Source organism: Maylandia zebra, linkage group LG18 (genome assembly GCF_041146795.1).
Source record: "Maylandia zebra isolate NMK-2024a linkage group LG18, Mzebra_GT3a, whole genome shotgun sequence".
NCBI classification, from domain to species: Eukaryota; Metazoa; Chordata; class Actinopteri; order Cichliformes; family Cichlidae; genus Maylandia; species Maylandia zebra.
The window spans coordinates 29049790-29074502 of record NC_135184.1 but is presented as its reverse complement, the minus strand read 5'-3'; the positions used below and the strand labels follow the sequence as shown (position 1 = coordinate 29074502).

Here is a 24713-nt window from a genome sequence, read left to right as displayed (position 1 = left end):
CATGATTCTTTTATTTGCTTTCCTCTAAGTCTGATATAGATTCTCTCCTGAAGAAATAACTTTTATATAAGCGATCAGTAAAGCTAACGTTACTGAATGAAGCCTACTTACAGTAAACTGTGCAGCACATTATCACTGCAGTGTGCATGTATACAAGTACACTTAGTCCAAATGCTGATGAGTTACACTGTTGGACTTACAGACACTGGAACACAGATTAGAAAACTGATTAGTTACATTTGTAGCCTATCACCAACAATGCCTGTTTAATCGCCAGAATAAAAAATCCTTTATTAGGCTGACAGCAACCTTTAATGTTTAAATGTATCAGTTTAATGTTGCAGAGCTCTAACGTGGAACTGTCATGTTAGAAATAAACAGCAGTACTAAGAGCATTAAAACATAAATGTGGCACGAATGAGGGACCCCACCACATTATCACACTTGTCAACATACACTTTATTTCCTCTTGTGGTTTCCACAATACTCGCACCTGCAGCTTTTCAGTTCCCACCCGCCCATACGCCACCAACAACAACGACTACAACAGCTTCCCCCGCAGCCACGCAACGAACCACACCTCGCCACACCTCGCCACATACCCCCACCACCCAACTGAGGCCGGGGCCATGTCCAGCTGAAGACATCAGCTAAGACTTGTACTTTTTCATAAGTCCTCTAGTGACTGCACCTACTCTGGAAAGAGGTAAGCACACATATACAAACACATGCCAGTGGGAGACACAAAACACAGAAGGAGAAGGACCTCAATGAATGTATCCGCCGTTGCAAATGAATATCAAGAATGTTTTGGAAAAAAGGGAGATCAAATAATCAATTGGCCAACCAACCCACATTAGCATAAAGACTGAGACTAGAAAAACAGCTAGCCTGCCTATTCATTACTACAAATAACTCTGGATTCGTTTTATACCCAGATTTCCGTTTGATGGTATGATCACTAATGGAAAACTCAGTTTCAGGTGACACTGTACATACAGATTTGCCAACAGCAGCATTACCGCCAGGGAGCTAAGCTAACACAAAGGATAAAAGTACAGCATTCCCCAGACAGAAAAAAGACACAACCATCTGGCTGAAACTCACAACAACACCTTCTTATCACAGATGATGTATTATGCTGCCTATCTCACACAATGAAATGTGAAATACTCTTATTCCAGTTGCCCCCACCAAGTAAATGGATTTTCTTTGTGTCTACTATAACACAATTCGCGGGCTGTGTCATTGCATGTCCGACAAAGCTCGGCTCACAATGGTTGTCATGGGCACAATGGATTCAGTACATATAAGTCATCAGGCTAATGTTGCTGTGTCTGATTGAGTCTTACTTTCTCTGTGTGGATCACAGCAGGTAGACAAAAACACAGAAGCAAGCATAAGACTGTCCAATAAAACTGCAGTACATCCAAAAATGGCAACGCTTGCTCGTCTCCATTAAGGCATAAAAGCTGAATGCATTGAAACCACATTGTGCACCTTTGCTAATCACTCCAAATGATTCCCTCGACCAGTTTACCTGCAGACCCATGCTGGTTATTAGAGACCTCCCTAATTGATTTAACAGACAGAAAGTTATGCAAAAATAACACTAATGATGGCAGTAATATGGAAATCAAGACTTTTAATGTACTGCCACTGCTAAGTGCACCTCAAATGAGTAGTCAGTACATGATTTTGCTATTCCAAAATACACGGGCACTTTGCAATACAACATTGGTCACTGTGTGAGTGGATTATTCCCCAATTTTCAAGCAGGAGGCAGTTTATGGTTTCTGAAAGGCATATTGTAGGGATGAATATGTTTAAGATTGAAGAAGAGATTAGAGTTTTTGGTTTATTAAAACCCTTCAAGGACTGCCAAGGGCAGATGTCAACATTAAAAATTGAATTATTTTCATTAAAAAGATAGAACGGGAGAGTTTAGCACACGTTACTAGTATAATATATATTCACAATAGGTACGCACACGAGCCTTTATTGCTGAGATGTTTTGCCAGTCTGATGTAGCTGTCTCTTTTTTATGCCTAAGTGATCCCATCAATCAACACGTGAGTGAGGATGCAGCAGAGAGGAGTGAAAGCTCATGGTTCTCATACTGATGCTGTTCTTTTCTTTTTTGTTATTTTTTTATTTTGCTATTTTATTTTTCCCCATCTACACCTTTTCTCAAGCATCTGTTTTCATCTCTCTTCAAACTCACTTCCACACAAGGGAATTAATTTTTCTGTAAGGTCAAATATGAGATATGTGAGACTGAATTATTGACGCATTTCTGCCTCGCCTGTCCTTTTCCCAGAAGAAGGGTTTGCACAAATTCCATCTAATGCTTCATGGCACTAACTTTGCGCACAGATTTCCTCCGCACATGCTTTTTTGTTTTGGATTTATGCAACTTTGATGGTGTTTAAACTGTTTTACAACGTAAGATCAGATGTGAGATTTATTCATATTTAACAGCTGTAGTAAATATGAATACCAGAGCTGGGATTGTAAGCTTGTGCGTAACTGTAGAAAAAACAAAGAGTAAGAAACAGTAATTAACCCCCTGTGTGTTGTTTCAAGTCAAGTGGAATGTTTTTCAGCAGCGGTGTTTAGTTTGGATGCTCGGTTGAAAATGTGGAATTTTTTCCGTAATCATTTTTATTCGAGGCATGATTAAACACAGAGTGATATTTCACCCAGGTTTACATGATCCAAAGCTAGAAAATCTATTCAGGTCATTGCTATGTTTTTTAGCACAAACTGTGGAAAACAGAAGAGAGATATAAAAATCAGCCATGGGTCTGCTTTCTGTCCCTCGCACTAACCTCCATACCTTTGGGGACACAACCTTCAGTGTGGCGGCCCCCACTTTCTGGTACTTTCTCCCATATGATCTTCCCAATGCCACGTCACTGGACGGTGCATTGGGCTGGGCTTCTCAGAACTCACCTCTTCAACAAAACCCTCAACCTCAAGCAAATAGTGTTTTTACTCTTGTGTAAAGTGTCCTTGGGTTTCTTGAAAAGCGCTATACAAATCTAAGTTGTTGTTGTTATTATTATTATTATTATTATTATTATTATTAAAAATTCTCACCTCACTTTGTTTCTCCCAAGCCAACAGGCACAGCAGAGTCCTGTGGAAAGAAAAATGTCAGGTAATCACACTGATAAAAAAAAGATTATAAATCTCAAATATGACTGATTATGACTGTATTGATAAAAATCATTATTTTTTTAATGTTATGACACGAGTAAAGTCACCAGCTGCCATAATAAAGCAGTGACTTTATTAGATGCTCATAAAAAATACTGACTTTTAAGCTTCCCACATAGCAAAATTGGTATGGCCCAGACGTGGCCCACACAATGTGCTTACACATGGCCCACATACTGCAAAGAATGACGGCCCTTTGGTGGCCCAGATCTGGTTTGCCAAATGTGGCCCATTCATGGGCCAGCACAAGGCCAGTTGCAGACACACTGGTGGTACTGTGCTGGCCCATGTGTGGATTATCTCTGGCAAACCTGGTCTGGGCAACCAAAGGGCTGTCATTCTTTGTGGTATGTGGGCCATGTGTAAGTTGTGTGCAGCCACGGGCCAGTTGCAGACACACTGCTGGCCCTGTGCTGGCCCAGAACAGTTTCAGTTCTGGCCCCAGATGTCAGCCTAATGTGTACCTTAATTAAGCCATGTAATAACAACATGTGCATAATAGTGCAAAAGTAACATGAAAAAACTCTGTTCAGACTGATTCTTCAACTCTCCCAGATTACTGAAAGTGCTCTATACAACATGCCACATTCACCCAATCACACACTTTCTCTTAACTGAGTGCTTCCTAACTACATTCATACACTTTCACACTCTTGACATGCAGACTGGATGAGCCAGGGGACCGAACCACTAACCTTTGAATCAGTAGATGACCTGCTCTACCGCCTGAGCTACAGCCACCCACTGGCAAAGATGAGTAAACTCTCACTAGGTTTTGGATAAAGTGTACACTCACAAACCTGTCAAACCTGTGAAATGTTGGCTACCATAGCAGTATAGTATTGCAACTTGCCATTTGGGTCTTCTAGCTAAAATAGGAAAATAGGAACATAAATAGTGCATCATTGCCAGACCTGGCCCACATCTGGTTGACATTCACCCTGCCATAACACCAGCCAGTCAGAAGTGCCAGATTGATACCGGATCCCGGCCTGTTTTCTATGGGCCTGGGCCACATAAACCAAACCATAATCGGGCCAGATATGGCATGCAATTGCATAGAGAGTGCCATCATTGCCAGACCTGGCCCATATCTGGATGACATACGTCTTATCATGCCAGAAGTCAGCCAGCAGAGCCAGCTTGATACCAGATCCGGGCCAGACCTGCTTGCTATGTGGGTTATCGCTTATATACTGTATTTCCAAGTATGTTTGCTTATGTTTCAATAAACCTCTGCACCTAGACTTTTCCACAATACCTTAATACGTCTTTTCATATAAAGCATATTATAAAGCTACAAGGATTTTTTTAAAGCTTTATATAAGGACTGAATAAAATGTTTAGCCTTTTGAAGATATAGATAGGCAGTTGTGTTGTCTGTGAAGTAAATCAAGACTGTAAACACGGAGACTGTGTGTAGTATACTTTTCCTTCAATATGGCTACTGTTAATGGCAAAAAATGTTAAACACATAAAGACATTAAGCTTATGCAATGATAAATATAAAAGTAAAAATTAATCATGCATTACAGTTGTAATGCACTCTAAATCTAAGCAGTAAAAGTGTACAGTACAGTCTAACTTTAGGGAAACATTAAAGAGTCACACTTAGCTTAGAAAGCTACGGCTCCACTGATGATAGGCTATTCGTGCACTACAGGCTATAATACACAAATAGAACAAGCTAAAGAAGAGTCTGAAATCCCCTAATGGCTGCATCTACTGCTCATCTTGCAGGAACATAAACATTTCAATATACTAAAACCCCAACAGCACAGTGATAGACAACAAATCAAGATAAATTGCATTGTTGGGGATTCTCTGCTTTAATTAGCAGAAAGGAAAGCTGCAACAGGGTAACAAGATGATGTGGCTATATTACAGAGTACTATCACAATATGCCATTATGCAGTCACTACTATGGCAAAGTCAGCTACAACAATGCCAGTAACATAAGTAACAGAAATAAAAACAAGATTCACACATTACTCTGGACGCACAGGAATTTATCAGGTACAACAATACGGGAAAACTGATTTAACAGAAAAATGAGAAGACACTTCCAGCCGGCGCAGATTTAGTCAAGTCTTTGTCACAGCTCTTTTAAGTGAATTTCATTTGCAAAGCTCCGGACTTTGAACGTTTACTGGGAATACGTGCATTGAAACTGTGCGGATAATTGGATGAACGCTCTGAAGGGCTAGGTTTGCCCACTGAAGATGTTAACTCTGCATGCTAAAAATGGTATACGCAAAGCCACTGCATTCAAATTTGACGTTAAGACATCCTACTCAAGCGTGCCTGGGTGAGGAGTTGGTAGTGAGACCGGTGTCAGTGCTGTGACAATCGTGCACTTGTGTCTCTGCACACTGCATGAATCTCTGTGCAGCAGAAACAGTAGGGGCTGGGACTTTCAGTACAGAGCAGCAATAACATTTGGTAATTATTATATATAAACTGTTTTGTACCATTGTCATCAGAATATTATTGCTATGTCTAAGCTAGCCACAAAAGAAATCATCAGGTAAACAGAGCAGGCTAATTAGTTCCATCAACAGTTGACACATCTACATTCAAACTCTCGAATCAATGTTTTAAATGTTTAGCTGAAAGTAACGCCCTCACTGCAAGTAAAGTGCAAACTTGACCAAACCAAATTCAAACGTTATTGATTTTTGATTTGTTGAAATGACCTTATGAATTGCACTTGATATAATTAGCAATAGTGTAATGATTTTTTGAAGTGTGGCAGTAAGCCACAGAGCAACTATTTTAAAGGCCTTGATTCTTTTTTTGTACATATTTTTATTTATTGATTTTTTTTTTAAATTTTTGCATTACTGTGGTTTGTAAGAATGTCACACTGTGTGTGATTATTGAGCATTGAGACACACGATGTGCAGTTCCTACAGAAGCTGATGTTCATCAGCTTTTGTACCAGAGTCAAAGGCTTTTTTTACACTGAGCTAAAGTTATTATGATACAGCTATGCTAGCGTTTGATCAGCTAGTAACACCTTGTAATTTAATTTCATTCTTCCTCTCTGTAAGAAAGAAGATAACAAACCTTTTTAGTCCAGAAAAGAGTCCAACCTCAACTATTGTACTATTATTGGGGATGTGCGTGACTGTTTGGTTAGACATTCAAAAGTTGCTATCATTGTTGGTCGATGTCAGAAATACTAGTCAGTTAAACATGTTATGTTAATGTGTAAAGGTAGTTATCGGATCCAAGATATCGCAACACCATAAGCTACTCACCTGGGCTGCAGCCGTGATGGTCACCCTCTCCCTATTGTGGTTTTGCAGACATGTGACCATTAACCATGTGACATTAACTTATCTGCTATTTTGGATATGTGACAATCATGGTGACAATGTAGGAGCAAGTGAATAAAGCCCCAGTCACACAGGCCTAGAGATTGGTCTGTAATCATATGGCAATCACCAGTACTGAGGAAAAAAATGACTAGTGGTTGGACGCAGTCACTGGGGAAATGATTTGTAGAGACGCTGTGGCCATAGTTTGAATTAAAGTGATGGACTTGTCTACAAACAATAGCCAGGTACTCTCAGAGCTGTAGTTAAACTGTGAAAAGTGCAACCAGATATGAAGATCGTTTGCCTTCAAAGTAAAAGTTCAACCTTATGAAACATGTTAGCAGTTTTTCAAGTTGTAAAACCACTCCGACAGTTGCAATATTTGCCTGCAAATACTCACTATTTGCAGGCAAACATGGAAAATTATAGGCAACTGTGGCAGTTTGCTAACAAGCAGTCTGCTAGCAACTAGCTGTGCCTACTTTGAATCTGATTCCACCTGAGAAGACACAGCAACCTTTGGAAACCACTGCCAACCAGTCAGGGAATACACATTTTTCCAAAGCAGTGATTATCGAGAATAAATCTCAAGCAAAGCATGCATGACGTAGCATGTATGATGTCATATCCTCTATATCTGTAAATAGAAGCAGAGGTGGAGAGTAAACAGATGCCTATGCTAATCAGTGCTGTTCTGCTGCACTTTAAAGTTTTAAAAAAAATATCAGAATAAAATGGAATTTAACCAAGTTTTTCACCGAGGGTGTGAACACTATAAGGTAAGAAACCATTGCTGCTAACACTGCAAAGGTTAGAAAGACTCTGCAGACTAATCTGATAATATGTTTGTGATGTCATGATGCAATATGCTGCACATTTCATATAGCTCCTAAAATACACTCATGGTATTTGCATGGCCAAAGTTCATCTTCATGCAATGAAAGCGAGCTCAGTTTTACAGGTTTTCTGAGGTTTTTTGCGCTCTTTTCGTCTAATCAACTACTCAAATTTGTTTCTCATTTAAACAACTTTAAAATTAGTTGCCAGGGACATACTTAGTACTTTTGGTTTGGAAAAAGCCCACTTACACACTTGCTGAAGTTGTTGTGTTTTTAACTGCATAGTTATTTTGTCATGTCATGACATGACCCTTTTGGACTAAAGAGAAGGCTGTGTTCCAATGCTGTGTTTTCATTTATTAGCTTAGTTATGGGTGTCAGTGCTGTTTTCAGTAGGGATTTTTTAGCCTCTTTCTGTAATACAACTGGTCCATTGTGGCTGTTTTTAACAGCTACTTTAAAACCACAGGTGGTACAAAATGCCTTTAATTAAATTGTTTCCAACATTGTTTTCAGCATACTACAAAGAAGGTATACAGTATGTGACCAATCCATGGTTGTCATTGTGTTACTGAAGTAAATTGTGTTTTTTCTCTTACTGTCACGGTGGCTGTATTCTTCTCATCATCCCCCAGCATGCACATGCCATAGTGAAAATGCAATGGCTGTACAGGAATGCAAACCTTGGCAACGCTTCTAATAAATGCGAAATATGGAGCCACTGAACAGTGAACGATGTTGCTGCCTTCTTCTGCACTGCTCGGTCTAATACTGACCACCGGCACAAATGGACCATGAACAAGAATATAATCATATGTTAGGATAAGGTTAACTAGAAAGTCAATTGCTTTGCCATTGGTAGCATGGTAAATTAAGTCATGGACCAAATATTCTATTACAATAAAAGGACTATTTTCCAAATGTGAGCTTTGTGTAAAGATTAGCAGCCTCTTGATGGTCCATTTAGATCGAGGTGATTTAATTCTAATTTTAATTGATTTCAAAAGGTCTCATTACACTAAGAGCAGATCTGCCTTATTCTACAGTGCCTACTTTTGCATTTTTAAAAAATGTTTCACAGGCAAACTTTAATATAAAGCTAAGCAAATGTATGACTTTTGATCACTAAAATCTTTTAACATATTTAGACATTTCTTATTTATCATAGCTGGAGTAGATTGACACAGTATTTTTAAAGGTGCACCGATTTGTTTCAGTAACAGTGGCTTCAACAACAACAACTGGGCTTAGGGAAAAGAGGTCTAAAAATCCCAGTTATGCCATTTATGAGATTAACTGGTGAGCAGCAAGAGGTGTAGATTTCTCCATGAGTTGGAAGAGACCAAAAAAAAGTAAAAACGGGAGTTCATACTAGAGTTACATCATATGAAACAGAAGTCTCTCTTACACAAGCCTTTATTTTCACGACCACCAGCGTCAAGACTTCAGGGGTCCTGGCCTAATTCCTATCACCGCTGGGATTTCATGCTGCTGTGATGAGCCATCAGAGTCTAATCGCCAAATAGTGTAATTGAATTCTGACACAGAATAAATCATGTCCAATTACTTATAATGATCTCTACTCACTTAACTACTAATGTGCACAATCCTTTCAATTTGATCCTACAGGAAACTTTTTGATGCTGTGGATATTTAGCAAACTCATAGGCAGGACGCATGCAAACAGCTGGAAGCATCTAAAGAACTCCTCTTAAAATTGTATGAAACTTTCTGTTTAGCCACATGCATATTCTTACAGCTAGGTCTTCACAGGCACCTGGTATCTCCAGCATCATCCAGGTGGAAGGTGGACTCTGCCCATAAAGAAACGGATATCAGTATCAGTACTAAAATAGATACTAAAATAGATCCATCCACCCATCTTCTTCCGCTTATCCAGGCAGGATCGCAGGGGCAGCAGCCTAAGCAGAGAAGCTCAGACCTTCCTCTCCAGCTTGTCTGGGGGAACAGAAAAGGCATTGCCAGGCCAGCAGAGAGATATAATCTCTCCGACATGTCCTGGGTCTGCCCCGCGGCCTCCTCCTGGTGGGACATGCCTGGACAACTACATCCTTGTCAGATGCCCAAACCACCTCAACTGGCTCCTTTCGATGTGAAGGAGCAGCGGCTCTACTCTTTGCCCCTCCGGGATGGCTGAACTTCTCACCCTATCTAAGAGGGAGAGGCTGGCCACCCTTCGGAGGAAGCCCATTTCCGCCGGTTGATCTCGTTCTTTTGGTCACTGCCCACAGCTCGTGACCAGAGGTGAGTGTAGGGACGTGGATCGACCGTTAAAATTGAGAGCTTCGCTTTTACACTCAGCTCTCTCTTCACCACAACAGACCGGTACAGTGTCTGCATTACTGCAGCCGCAGCATCAATCCGTCTGTCGATCTCCCGCTCCCTTCTCCCGTCACTTGTGAGCAAGAACCCAAGATACTTAAACTCCTCCACTTGGGGCAGGAACTCATCCCTAAAATAGGTGTGCCATTTCAGCAATGCTTAGTTGAAGCTTAGGGGCCCAAAGTGTGCTAAGAAAATATCTACCAAAGCCTGAACAACTGACATAAGACAGGATACATACATCTTTCCATGTAGCACTCTGAGTATCGCAGTTTCCTAATCCTAGCTGACAAGTTTCAATGTGTTGTGCATTCAGAAATGCACAACACATCTTCTGCATACCTTTGTTGCCATGAGTTCTTACTGTTACTGCCTTCCATTTCCTCAAAGCAGCCTGGCCATTCTCCTCTGCCCTCCATCATCAACAAGCCATTTTCATCCAGAGGTGATATCCAGTGCTGCTCATTGGATAGCTTCTCTTTTTCTGACCCTATTCTGTAAACCCTTGAGGTGTTTATGCAGGAAAATCCCTGTAGATCAGCAGATTCTGAAATACTGAGACAAGCCCATCTGGCACCAACAACCATGGTGACAAAAAAAACATGATTATCCTTGCAGCTGTTTTAGAGCAACCACAGACGTCTGAACTGAAAGCAAAAAAACAAACAAACAAACAAAAAAAACTACAGAACTACAGAAAATACACTATCCCAGAAAACATTAGGCTCCTGCTGAGCACGAGCTGTACTTATGAGTCAGTATTGAAAATGACTCTGACTGCAACATAAAATCCATGGACATCATCAGCCTCTAAATGACCAAGCTCACCTTAATGCCCTCCTATGCTCTGTGAGCAGACCAAAACTGAGTTGTAACACCCATAAATTGTACAGTGCCAATGGTAACATAGAAGCATGAAATAGATATTGATCCATATGTGTCCCTCTGTTTTCACCACGATATTCTGTCTAGCAGAGAAAGATAATTATCCAGCAAGAGCCCACTTATATTTTATGACAATGTAGAGTATGACACTTTTACATTAACAGAAAAGCAAACTTTTTGATGAACAAATCTAAAGCTGAGTCAGTTTAAAATGCAAATAAAATTAGGGGTCTGTAAACACTTTGCAGATGCAGAATTCCTTAGCTGTGCAGAGTCCCCAACAACTGAGTCGTACTTTTACAGCAGAAGGATTTTTATATGCAAATAACCAACATATATACATATATATATGATAGTAATCTGAAATACAACATTTCTGTTAGGACTTCGAATCTGTCTTCTTAAAGAGGCTGTCAGAAATATCAGTTATCACTGAATAACTGTTGAGAGATAACTGTTATTCGTTTTAAACTTCATTGAACGTTTTCCAGATAATTTGTGTCATTCAAAGTCATTGCCGTCTCCTGCATATAGATATTAGCTTATCTTGTTCTTTTCACTCAGTTAATTCAGTTTTGTGCACTTTATGTTTGCTAAAAGTAAATTATGTTCTATATTTGGTTCAAGCAATGACAACATGATGTCAAATTGCAGAATTTTCTATATTTATTCTATATTTTCTCTGGGAAATCGAGATAGCCCACATTATATGCGCCATGGGCCTCTGTCAGCCCTCAGTGCCCGTTCTTATCGCTGTGCATTTTCTGCAGATGATGAGGACACAATGCTTCTTGACCCAATTGGACCACATCGCAGGAATGCTGCTCCATGCTGGCAATGACATTTAAAATCACAATGCTTATTGTTGAAGGAACTGAACCCTGACATAGGCCCAATCAGCAGCATGGTCAAAACGGCCTCGTTTCTCCAGGCATTTTCCATGGCTGCTTCGGGAGAAAGCAGCTATTCTGCGACTATTAACGTAAACCACCTGAACCTTAGTTACATGTCAGAGGAACTCAAAATAATTAGCAGCAAGTTTCAAATCCTACTGCAAATTGCTGCTAATTATAGTGCAATTATGTGCTAAGAAATGTTACGGTCTGTAACACAGCAAAATGTTCAGGGTGCATAAATAATAATTGTAATGTCTGACTCTGAAATAGGTGTATGAGTGCACAGGTTTGATTCATAAAATATGATAATTTTCTGTTCTTGGCTTACGTTTGTCTCCTTGTGTTGCTGTGTGTCTGCGTGACATGAAAACTACGAATGTTCTCTTGCGGCACCCTTTGTTCATGTTATGAAACATCCTGAATCACAGCTAACTGGAATACTTCCCATTATTTTACATTTGACCCCAAGAGATGAAATTATTGTAGCTTGACAAAGCAACCAGAGCTCCAAAGTCTTCAGCGGATAGAAATATCAAATGAGTTAATTCCATCCACTGACTTTCTTTCTTTTAGTCATCTTTTTCCCCACCCCAAGGTCAAGGATACACTTGCCATTAAAATGTCTACATTCACATTTTTAAAGGCATCTAGACTTTTGGATGGAATGGGATTTATAAATAGCAAACGCTGCGATAACTGAGATTTCTGTAGCATTTGTAAATGTATTTACTGTTTAAAATGAGGTTGTATTGTGCAGCTGTGGTCTCACTTAAGCAGCTAGAATAATCTCATCTGCTTCCCTGCAAATCTGAATGCCTCTATTGGATGTTCAATATTAGCGATAGTTGGTGAAAAGAAGGAAAACCACTTTAGAATATTGGAGGTAAAGAGGATAAAGACACCTAAGCAAGTCTGCTTTACACGTGTGTATTTTTTATTATTCTTTGACATACTGACAATAGGTATTTTCTTTATTTATAAGAACATATTGCACTCATTTTGAATAACACTGTGCTGGCTATGTCCTTCTGTGGTCTTATGTTCCATTATAAAAGGGCTCGTCTCTTTCTCAAGGTGCTTAACCTTTTTCTCTTGGCTATAATAAAACATCCTTGGAAATATGAGAGTTTAACAGTATAAAATAATATAAATCTGGACCTTGAAGATAAAACAAAAGGCAAAAGAAAACTACAGTATATATTATTTTCTCATTAAAGCCTCCATACAATGGATAATAACTGCTAAATAGATGTGCTCAGAGGAGTTCAGATGTTCACTGCCACAGCACACCCAGAGCCCTTATTTCAGGCCAAGTCATGTGTTCTCATTGGGTGAAAACGATAACTAGGTCCCTTTTCAGACAGTTTTGTGTTATTTTTAAACTTCCATCACTATAGAAACACTGAGGGAAATTCTTTCTCTAAGCAGGTTGCAAAGGACATATTCAGTGTCTAAATTATTGATTGCAAAGTATGCATTAATTTCTTTCTTTTTTTTAAAGCTGCATAGAATTTTGTGGATGAAACAGTTTCTGCGATTCAGAGAATCCAGAGAAATCTTTGCTCACAAAACCTGTTTGAGTAGTTATGATCTTTGTGCTCTCAGGCATGATTGCATTTAAACACCAAAGAGATCTTAGTTACATGTATTGGTGCTTTTTCTTTTTTTTCTTTTTTTTAGATGGCTGTATGCTTGTGCAAGCTTGGCCTTCAGACACTGTCACAAAGCAGAATCCTATCCTTAAGCCTGGGCCTTGTTTCAAGCCGATACCTTATTATCAGCAGCATCTGGGCGCAGGGCGAGTACAAATTTATTGATTGCTGCCGTCCTCAAACCGCAAGGGCCGAGAGAATGGTTACAGACATGTAATTTTATAAAGCATGTAGACATCAAGATGAACTGAAATGCTGTTACCCTGAATGAAACACAAGCACACCCTAACGCATTTTTAAGATAAGAAATCCTGGGTTTTCTCTGTACAGAATTCTGTTGGGAATAACAGTAGACTCTCACTTTTCTTCACTTCCTACAATTGTGTGCAGCGTTTGAAAAAACAAAGGAATATTTGTGTGCATGAGTAGACACACATACCCACAAACACAGATGCACACGCCCACAGAGATGCGCACACAATATATAATGAAAAGAACATATTTCATACAGCATTGACCTCCATCTAGTGGCAGAATGGATTCCGCTTGAATGCATTAAGATTAATGATGAAGCTCCTGTAACACAGTGGAGACAAGACCGTACTGAAGCTCTACAACAGATTGAGCTACAGAGAGCAGAACAGACCACAATAAACCACGATAACAGAACATACAGGACAGCACAAAAGAACAGTGTATTTCATTAAACACACAAAGGTTGAAGCTGGGTACTGAACAGTACTACTTCACCTCCAGTGATTATTTTTTGTTACATGTCATGCTTTCTGTCATGCTTGTTTTTTTTTTTACCATTTCTGTGTCGACTTTGTCCTTGGATCTCTTCTGCCTCTCTTTCTGCCAGCCTGTCTCTATGTTTCTGTTTTGTGCCTCTTTTTATGTGTGGTTTTATTCATTCAGCCCCTACAAAACGGAGCAATATGTTCATTCAAATAGAAACGGCAGAGATTTGAACACCCTGTTACATCACATAAGTGGAGCAGCTACGGTAGCTTATCTGTTACACAACCTTCCACACATATTTGCAAGTAATTTTGCTGAAGTAAAAGCCCATTGCTTAAATGGTGTATGCATGAAAAAAAACCAGTGAGCACATTCAGATCTCAGTGACTCAAAGCAGTTTAACAGCTGCTTTTGAAGTAATTGTAGTTGCGTTTGTATAGTTCGCATGATGACCATTTACATGTGAAAGCTACGTAAAAGTGAACACCCAAGCTTGTCAACTGCAAAGTTCACATCAGTTCCTGACAGCTCGATGCAGTTTTCTGCACTGCCGAAACATTTCCAGCATCGGTGCTGCTAACTGCCAAAAATCCCCCTTTTAATAATTAATAATAATAATTAAATTCAAAGTGGTGCATAAACACAGGGTTGTTGAAAGGAGGTGAGAGAAGAAGAAACAGTCAGTGCATCGTGGGAAGCCGTCGGCAGCCTAGGCCTACTGCAGGATGACTAAAGGAGGATTCAGGGTCACCTGATCCAGCGTTTACTGTAAACATTTAAAAAAGGAAAGGTTTAAGCCTCATCTTAAAAGGAGAAAGGGTGTCTGTTTCTTAAATCCAAAGTCTGAGCTGGTCCCACAGAACAGGGGACTGGAAACTTAAGGCACTCCTTCTCATTCAACTTTTAAATACCTCAAGAACCACAAGTAAACCAGCAGTCCCAGAGAAAAGCACTCTAGTAGTACTATGAGATGGGAAAAAAAGATTAACATGATGGCGCCAGCAATCTTTGGTTTATTTTTTTCTTACACAGCAATATTCACTTTAAATTGCATCATTTTTTAAAAGAATTATGTGGTTAAAGCCAGAAACATCAGTGTGGACAAAATGCAGTTTTCCAACTGATTGTGCCCTATTATCAGTTTGTCTGGGTTCACTGTTGATTCCTTGTGTTTTTCCCTATAGTCCTTGGCCTTCATCCTACAAACTGACCTTTTTTAAACAATCCTTTAGTTCCCATTTGGCTCCTTTTTTGAGCTGACATTAGATAATGATGATACACATAACAAGCTTTTTTAAGTATTGCCATGATTTAATTATTTGTGATTCTTAGGAACTATAAAGATTAGAATGTTATTATAAGGAATTTCCAAGTTGGAAGTAGTAATTGCACTCATTAAAATTACACCAATAACGTGTTTTTTTAGAAAATGTGATGTAAAAAGCAATATTAGAACAAACCAAGCTAAAAACAGACCAAGCAGGCTAAGAAAGATGTTCAAATCAGTCATTTACCCTGGTCATTATAACGGTCTTGGACTTGGATTCTATTCAGAATAGAATAGAATAGACAGTGCAGATATACACAATGAGAGTTGTTCTCTCATTGTGTATATCTGCATCGTATATAATTCTATATTTTCTTAAGAGTAAATATATTTTGGCCATGGCAGTAGCTGAAACTAACCTTTGCTTTGTTACCTTTGAGCAAAGTCTGCATTGCTATCAATACTATAAGTTTGCTGGGTTGTATCATCCAAACCTTTCCTTTCTGCAAATGTCACGATCCTGGGTCTGTTGACCCAGCGTTTTGAGTTTTAGTTTTATGTAAGCCCTTCGGGTTCCTAAGTTCATTTGTTATCATGCCTAAGTGTTTCTAGTTCTTATCATTTCCCCCTCGTGTTCCCAACTATGGTAAATCTCCCCTGCTCTTCATGTGTTTCATGTCTGTGTCTTACATTGTCAAGTTCGGGTTGTCATGTCTAGTTTTAGTGTTTCCTGTTTTATTCTGACAGTGTCATGTGTTCTTTGTTCATTGTATTTAGCTTTCCTCTCCTGGTCCTGTCATTAGGTTTATGTCAGTCAGCTGTTCCCCCATGTGTCTCCACTTCCCCTGATCACCTCATGTATGTATTTAAGCCCTTTGTTTTCTGCATGCCATTGTCAGGTCGTCTGCTCATCCATGTCTCATCTCCAGGTACCCATGTCACGTCACTATGGTTAAGGTTTTTCATGTTTTGTTATTAGTTCACCCAGTTTAGGTTATTGTTTAGTTTTCACCGATGCCCTATTATTTTGTACCCTCGTTGCTAGCCTCAATAAACGGCTTGTTTTGTTAATCCACACCACGTTTTGGTCTGCGTTTGAGTCCTCCTCTGCAACACATACGGTCTGCCCCAGCCAGACCGTGACAGCAAAAGCATATAGTTAGGGCTGGACCAGGTGACACTGAATCCTCCCTTAGTTATGCTGCAATAGGTGTAGGCTGCTGAGGGATTCCCATGATGCATGGAGTATTTCTATGTCAGTCACCTCTGTCACTCACTATAGGCCTCTCTGCATTGAATCATATTTGTGATTAATCTCTGACTATCTTCCACAGCATGTTTCTTCCTGTTAAAAGGGAGTTCTTCCTTCTCACTGTCACCAAAGTGCTTGCTCATAGGGGGTCATATGATTGTTGGGTTTTTCTCTGTATGTATTATTGTGGGGTCTACCTTACAATATAAAGTCCCTTGAGGCTATTGATGTTGTGAATTGAAATGAATTGAATCCTAGCCTCTGGTGATATTAATATAACCTAAAATAACACATGTTGCTGCTATAAGGGGTCATAGTTGATGAGATGTCAATTTCACTCTATTATCAAGGGGCTGCAGTTCACAAACAAAATTATCACCTGCCATGCCTGAACATAGGTGCCGGTATGGCACACAGTGAATGAATCTTGACTCTTTGAATTTTGATATTTTTTCTTCTCAAATGAAGGTGAGCTAAATATTAATATAATATTTTCAAGGTCTAGTTGACTTGTGGGCTCCGCATTCATTTCGACGGTCTCATTAGCTTGTTCAATTTACAATTCTAAAGCCCGGTTTGTGGTTCAGTTTGAGAACAGACAGTTCAAGCATAAAATGTAGAGCTGTTCCTTTCAGAGTTAATTTGCCAACTCCTTCTAATGCATTCTGTCTCCATTTACTTCCTATTTTCTGAAGTGCATTTCACAACTACGCTAACGTCATGTACATTTTCCTCCACAAGTTTTCAGTCAGACTGTATCCATGTCTAAACGTGTTAATTAGCCATATCATTATGATGATATTACATATCAAACAGTGCAGTCTAGTTCCACTAATAGGAGCAAAAACTGAAATCATTTTTCCCTTCTGGGTCTCATGGGCTTTTTAGGCAGACAAGATTTACTGTTTTGCATTTCATATTCTTTCTGTTTAGCCTTTGTAGCAACAAGCAGCAGTTTGGAGCTGAAAAAATGACCACTGCATATGACCATTATATCTACAGGCTTTATGATTTCTTGGGCTCCATCAGTGTTAACATGTTGTTTTAAGTGACTGCATAATTATGTTACCTTATGATAACAGAAAGAAAGTCTTACAATGTTAAACTAGTATTTTATTCTCAATTGGTAGTAGTTTCACTGGCATGTAACAGTTTCTTCCTGTTGAAACTGATGTACTCATGGATGCATTAAAGACTATTAAAGTCTGTGTCTGTGTGGGTCTGGCTACACTTAGACATAGAAAAATGTAGCTTTTTTGTAAGCATGTAAACAGCTTTTTAGATCACTGAAAACAGCACTTTGGAAAACTGCTTCCAGGGTGAAGGTTTTCAGAAAGTCAGTTTATGTGTTCACATGTGAACAAGGAAAACAGCCCACACCTTTGATGTCTGGGAGCATCAAAGGTGTGGGCCTCTATTTCCTTCTTTGATGTCAGAATGGTGCACGGTGTTATTGTTGGTGATGGTTCCTCCTAGGCTTCTGATTGGCCAGCCTTTTAATACAGACACGATTATATCGCCACCTGTAGCACTGCTGTGCTTTTGACAGTATTTGACATCATTTTGCACTTTCTACACTGTTAGAGTACAATTTTGACCTTTTTGAGCAAATGCAGCATTAAAAAGCCCTAGTCAATTGCATTAATAAGCAAAATAGACAGAAACTAAAGCAGAGCCAAAAGTAAACTATACTGTCCATATACGCCATCTGTGAAACACAAACAGTTAAACCCCAAGTGAGTGTTTCTTCTCTTCAGTAACAACTTTGATTGGCAGATTCAACAAAATTTAATTTTAGTTATATAGCTCCAAATCACAACAACACTTGCCTCAAGGTGTTATATATATTAATGTAAAAACGCTACAAGGAGCTAACCCTGAACAAGAACTTTGCAACAGTGGGAAGGAAAAACTCCCTTTTCCTTTTAACAGGAAGAAACCTTGGGCAGAACCAGGCTCAGGGAGGGGAAGACATCAGCAGTGACCGGTTTGTTGAGGAAGACATGAGAAAAGATACACAGTGGAAGAGAGTCAGAGGTTAATAATGACGATTAAATGCAAAGTAGCATGTAAGTTAGTGAAGAAGAAACCATCAGTGCATCATGGGAAGCCCCAAGCACTCTAGGTCTACTGAGGTGTAACTAAAAAGGAAAGTTTTATGCCTACATTTCCGTCTGAATGCTAAACTTGGTTGATATTTGTGTGTGATTATCTAGCTAGTAACTTTGCCATATGACCCCTATAATTAGTAAAAATCATTCCCTCTTTTCCAAAAATGTCACAAGTTGCATAAACACATACAGTCTGGTACATAAATAAAAAGTCACATATAATTATACACGTGTATTTTGTTAATTTATTTTATTGAGTCTAAAATACTGAGTCAAGACAAGACTATAATGTCCCAAATGTATATTGCAGGAAACAGAACATGTAGCTCTGTTCAGACGTGGTTTGGTATGGTAAAAAAGATACTGGAACAAAGACCATATGTTTTGTGTGGAAAATTAATAGAAAAATTACATTCAGTTACAAACAGTAACAATTAACAGTTCACAAAATGATCTTAGTAAGCACGTACGTCCATGGTAGCCTTGTTATGGAAAGCAATAGGAACATGTTGCAGGTCACCCATGCCCGATGGATTATCCTGTAGTTGACAGAAAGAAGAATGAGTGATCTGATTAAAAACGATCCCTGATAATTGTGTTTCTTAAAGAATGTAATAGATCAGAGATGGCCATGATAATGGGGGCTTACAGAGAATCTCTCTTTCATCCCCTTAAAGTGTCTAAGTTCAGAATCCTCCTCTAGAAAGATGATATGAATGAACAAATATGAATGCAAATTAGTAGTCAGATAAATTTAATGCATTTTTATATCATATAAATCTATATAGAGGATTTGTGGCCGATGCATGCACAGACACACACACACACACACACTTCATAATTTAAAATTCAAAGGAATATGAAGTTGCCTTACTGTGCAGTATCCACAACTTTCTTGCCAATACAGCCAAGCCCACAAGGAGCAGGAGAGACGAACACACCGCTACAGACTCCAACATGTAACTAGGAAGCAGGCACAAAGCAGACTGAGCAGACAACCCACCTTCAACATCCATTAAAGTGAAGATAAAGAAGTGCTTGACGTTTACCGGTGACTGCTCCAGGACTCCTTAGTGATGGGTTTGGGTGGAGGGAGGTACACAGCAGACTGACTCGGAGGAGGTGGGGATGTCACAGGCTCTGCTATTGAAGGTAAAGATATTGTAGCGCTAAAAAAATACTGTAACAACTCTGTACATATGCTGTGATAGGTGAAGAGTGTTTGCAGCGTCCTGACATCAATATTGTTGATAGGTGACTTTTAATAATCAATACCCCCAAACAAGTAGAGACTTGAGAGCTTCTGCCATCTGTCACAAACACATATTGATCTTTAAAGCTGCTTCTTCTCAATTCAGCAGCTGCAAGGTGACATGGAGAAAATGCCAAGCAATCACGCAAATACCTAAAATGCATGATTTAAAATGCTAATAGGTTATCCAAATGATAAGCTATGACCATTTATTTGTCTTGGAAATGTTGCTTTTCCTCTAACCTAAGAACACAGAGATGGTAAATATGCCTTTAAAAATGAGCATGTAAGGACTGTGAAAAATGGGAAGGGTCTTAGTATGTTTTCTTTAACTTAAAACAATGCTGTAAAATGACAGTATGTATGTTAAAATCATTCGCAACCAATGACACACAATAATGAAACAATCTCTGTTTAGCATTTTAGTTCATTCTACAGTTAGGGAGAAATTTCATGTCTACAGGCTGTATCGACCAAATATTCACTTCGAGCAATGATAAATACTATATTAGGGCATGGTTGTTTTTAATAATTTTTTAAAAAATCAACCATTTCCATAATTATTTTTTCCTGGTCATTTAGCTAAATGTCAAGTTTTGCTATTCAAATTAACACTAGGCTGCATTTTAGGGGTGACATGTTAGCGAGGGACTAAAATGAAAGAAATGTCAACTGTGTTACCTGTTACCATGGATAACACAGTCGACAGTCTATCATGACTTAGACTTATTGTCATATATAATTTTGTCTTGTTATTATTATGACTAAGAAATTACATGGTACATGTGATAAAAGTAGAAGAGATTTACATAACTGACATAAATATTATTATAATGTTGAGGTTTAGTGCTGAATAAATAATCACACTCTAACTAGACCTCACTACCAGATGAAATGAGCATTTGTTTTCAACATGATCTGCATTGCCTTCAGAAATACTCGTTTCAACATAGCAATGATCTCATAGTATGACTCATTTTGATGTGACGCGGTGGTTTGAAAGGATGGGCTCCAGCTGACATTTGTGTAATCTGCTCAATAACGAAGTAAGGTTGGAAAACTGAAAAGAATTGCTTTCAATCATTGCATTCACAGTGTTACAACGGCAGCATACATTATTAAACAGAGTGTTTTAAGTTGTAGGGAGATGAGGTTACCTTCTGCTGAGAAGCAGCACCACATGCTGATTTTGAGAGAAGCACTTAATATTTATAGAAACACAGAGAGAAAATAAAAAGGTTTTTATTTGAATACAGGTTTCTCTTTTCCTCTTAATGCATGCCGTCAGCTGTGTGGTTCCTGTCAGTTGTATTTCTTTTACCGCTGACTGTGTTACATATGACTTTTGTGTCATAAATCTTTTAAATGTTGGCTGAACAGAAATAAAAATATCGGGGTACATTTCTAGAGAGGGAAGTCTTACATAAGGATGTTGAATAACTCTAAACTCCCTGCGATGAAAAAAATATTCATCCTTGATGATATCAGCACACAGAAAATCCATAATGAAGCTTAAACTTCACAGTTTCAAGTCAGTTAGACAGTGAAGTTCAAAAGTGTAATTTGTTATGTATTTTATGTCCAAAAAATGAAAGGCTCTTTATCAACTTACTAGTAGAGGCGCGTGGTGTGACCTGAACCTGTACAGCTACTTGCTGCTGCCCTGCAGAACATAAATACCAGCCGGCATCTCTCATCTGCAGCTTCTTTAAGGTTACAGTGAAAGTCCCAGTTCTGTCATCGCTGATGGCCACTGAAGTATCTTCGTAACTCCCTTCAGAACCCGCCAACAGACAGGAGCTCCAGCCTCCGCTCCGACACCACTTCTTCTCACTTTCTCTGTTGGCAGGCAGTCACAGGGGAGTCAGTGAATGCTCACTGTCCACCAGCGTTTGACACCAGTGGAAGTTTCCGGACAAATTCCCACATTTACTGAAGTGTGATCAGTTCTTCTTTAAGGACAGTTCTAAGAGTTTTAAAGGATAAAATGTGGATAAAATCCTCCAAAGCAAAACCAAATACCTGAATCTTTCACTGTAAAGGCATTGAACCGTGACACTACTTCCTTCTTCCCCACTCACCATGCCGTTCTCGACTGACATACCTGCAGAAATCATGAAAATGCAACAAACTTCTTTAAAACTGTGGGTGAAGAAATGTTTATCAAACCTAATATTTCTCCATTACTCACCGTGAATAACTTTCACTTTAGTGTAAGCAACATCATCGGCCTTCCACCCGTTACCTAATTCCACACCACACAAGTACCACCCAGACTCCGTCTCTTTCAGGTTGTTCATGGTCACTGTGAACATCTCCTGGGCCGGGTCATCAAAAATGCTCACTTTGTCTTTACTTGGATTGGTCGAGGAGGTCTCGTCAGTTCGAGCCAAGCTGGTGCAGAACTCTCTCATGCTCCCACGACACCAGTACTTGACATGGTTAGCATACTTAGGGTCATATCGACACGGGACAGTGATGGAGCCACCCTCCAGGACACTAACCTCGTTCTGAGTGGTCACCCAGCAGGGAACAACTGATAAGAAGTGGAGATCATTCAATGTTAAACACCAATTTGAAATGAAACTTTCAGTTATGACACAACCTTAATATAGCAGTTGCTCACATTGGACACCTGTTATCTATAAATGAGATGTGGGGAAATGTAGCCTTTGGCAACACTTGTACCATATTTATCGCTTCAGTTTCCTTTGTTATGAAGCACATTTCCTGCTTCAACTTCCCTCTTCATACTTCTCATTCCAAAATTGGATTATCCCTTTATAATACACAGGCTTTTGAAGGCCTGACAAAATAAACATCAAACATACTGTTTGCTAAAGGGCAAACTGTACAGACGATTGGAAGATTTGCAAAAACACAAAAGCCCTCTCCGGCTCCTTGCAAGCTTTTAACAACCTTCTAGTCTGTCTTAAACAAACGATTAATAACAGAAGAGTCATAAAATTGCAAAGAGAAGCAAAGCCTAAGGAGTATCATACATTTTAGCAAGAGTATTTGCTAAAAGCACAGCAGAGAAGTGAGGAACAGGCAGCACAGACATAAATTATCTTTGTTTTTTCCAATTATGTGAAGCAGAAAACAGCTTGAAAGTCTTTTTTGTCTGACTTCTCTATTCAAATGCACACAGTCACAGTGAATACCTGGGATCCATGGTAACAGGCTGAGCGTGAGTATAAAGAGTCGCGGCATGTTTCCACTTCAAGTTTGACGCTTAACAAGAAAGTGTTCTCTGCTGCGCAAACACAGACTGCAGGTTCCACAGAGTGTCAAATTCCCCTTTGTCACGTGACAATTGGCTGGATCCAGATGCTCCAGATGTTAACTGCATAAATGCCAGGCAGATTTTATTGACACTGTTCACCTACTGTGGTGAACACTAAAATTTGAATAAGATTAATGTCATGCTGATGTTAAATCTATCTTCTCTGTAGGAAACCTACTCCTTGTTTCTCAGCTCATGTATAGCCTATATATAAGTATATAGGTATTTTTCATGTTTGATTTTGATTCACAATAATGTGCGTAGAATATAACAATTTAAAAAAAACTCCATATTGGACTTTAGTAGCTCTTTTTTTTATCGCAAGAGGAACATTTTTAATTCTCAGAAATACATTTTATTTCGCAATACACCTTTCAAATTCAAATTCTAATATTTTGTCTTTGTTGCGATGAGAGATGGGAAGTTTAATCCCAATCATAGCAGTTTTCTAAATAAAGCTAAAGGTAATGAACAGTTAGCTGTGCTAGCATAAAGACGAGAAAACAACCACATCATCTTGTCAATGTCGAAAGGTGATCTGGGTGGCGGCGCATTAAGTTTCACTCATATTTTTTACATATATGCAGGAATGCACGACACCTATAAAAGCAAAACATGATTTTTACACAGTTTAGTTCTTGCATGTCCTATTTTGCTTTCTGGATCCAGCTGCAAATGGATTTTGCATAAAACATCCAGCCATGTAAGGTATCATCAATCGTATTGTCTAACTAAACAGCACATTTTTGTTTCCCCTAAAGAGACTGTCATTCAAGGTTTAGGCTTGTAACTTAAAACATGACATACTTAGCCTTTTTATTTTTACAATAACGTTATTCCCCCTGACAGGCACATACTAAGCCTCTCCCTTCCATAGCTGGGGAGAATTCATTTGGCAGGCTGCAGTGAAATTACTTGATTCTGGTGCCTGAAAACCTTGGATATGGTCCAGTCTTCATTTGTCGGATTAAGCTTCAAAGCACAACCCCCTCAGACACTGAATTAACAAACAATTATTCCAATCCTTTCAATTTGCTCTGTGAAGGATGTCCCTAAAGCCCCACTTGCTCTTTTGTTGTTGCTTCTGCTACAAAACCTTTTATGGTCATCTATTTCCTGGAAAGATTTGGGATGATCTCAGAAGTGAAACTCAACTTTTTGCCCAGTTTGACCTTTCTGGAGAAATGAAACCTAACATTTCCCAAAGTTACTATTTTCAGATCCCTAACCCATATCCTTGTATTGCTTTGAAAACTGTGGCAGACTGTATGTCTTTTTGTATATTACAAGAAATTTCAGACTGATGAACTTGATAAGAGGGCATGTTGATAAAAGGAAAACTTATTTTAATAGCTTTTCTCAGATTATTTGAAATCTTTGACTTTGCTTTTAATGTTTATGATGTCTCTTTATAATATGTCAAATGGTAAGCAGCTGTGCTTTTATATAGATGAAAACAGAATACTGTAATAATGCCTAATGCTTGTCTTTATTTTTGTGACTCTGGTATTCTTTGTGGTGTGATTGTTAGACAGGTTCAAAATGCAGACTGTAAATGACATTGTTTTCTACACATTTACTCTTCAAATGTGGTTTAGTCATTTTCGAGTAAAGTGTAAATGTACTAGTAAAAGTTTGTATTAT

The 24713-nt window shown here is 38.9% G+C and overlaps 1 protein-coding gene across 2 annotated transcripts; it reads right to left on the bottom strand.

Moving 5' to 3' along the window:
- Nucleotides 1-18750: 18750 nt before the first annotated feature.
- pigr (polymeric immunoglobulin receptor) lies at nucleotides 18751-23095 on the bottom strand. 2 transcript variants are annotated; one of them, XM_004565333.3, is made up of 8 exons: nucleotides 22948-23095; nucleotides 21975-22319; nucleotides 21806-21887; nucleotides 21396-21622; nucleotides 19581-19674; nucleotides 19406-19494; nucleotides 19181-19230; nucleotides 18751-19070 (listed from the first exon to the last, which is right to left on the bottom strand). In XM_004565333.3, exons 1-8 carry the CDS (start codon nucleotides 22994-22996, stop codon nucleotides 18987-18989), a joined length of 1020 nt encoding a protein of 339 aa, XP_004565390.2. In that variant the 5' UTR covers nucleotides 22997-23095; the 3' UTR covers nucleotides 18751-18986. The 2 variants fall into 2 exon arrangements, with proteins under 2 accessions (XP_004565390.2, XP_076732956.1); XM_076876841.1 differs by having other exon boundaries at nucleotides 19581-19671.
- Between the last annotated feature and the right edge of the window lie 1618 nt (nucleotides 23096-24713).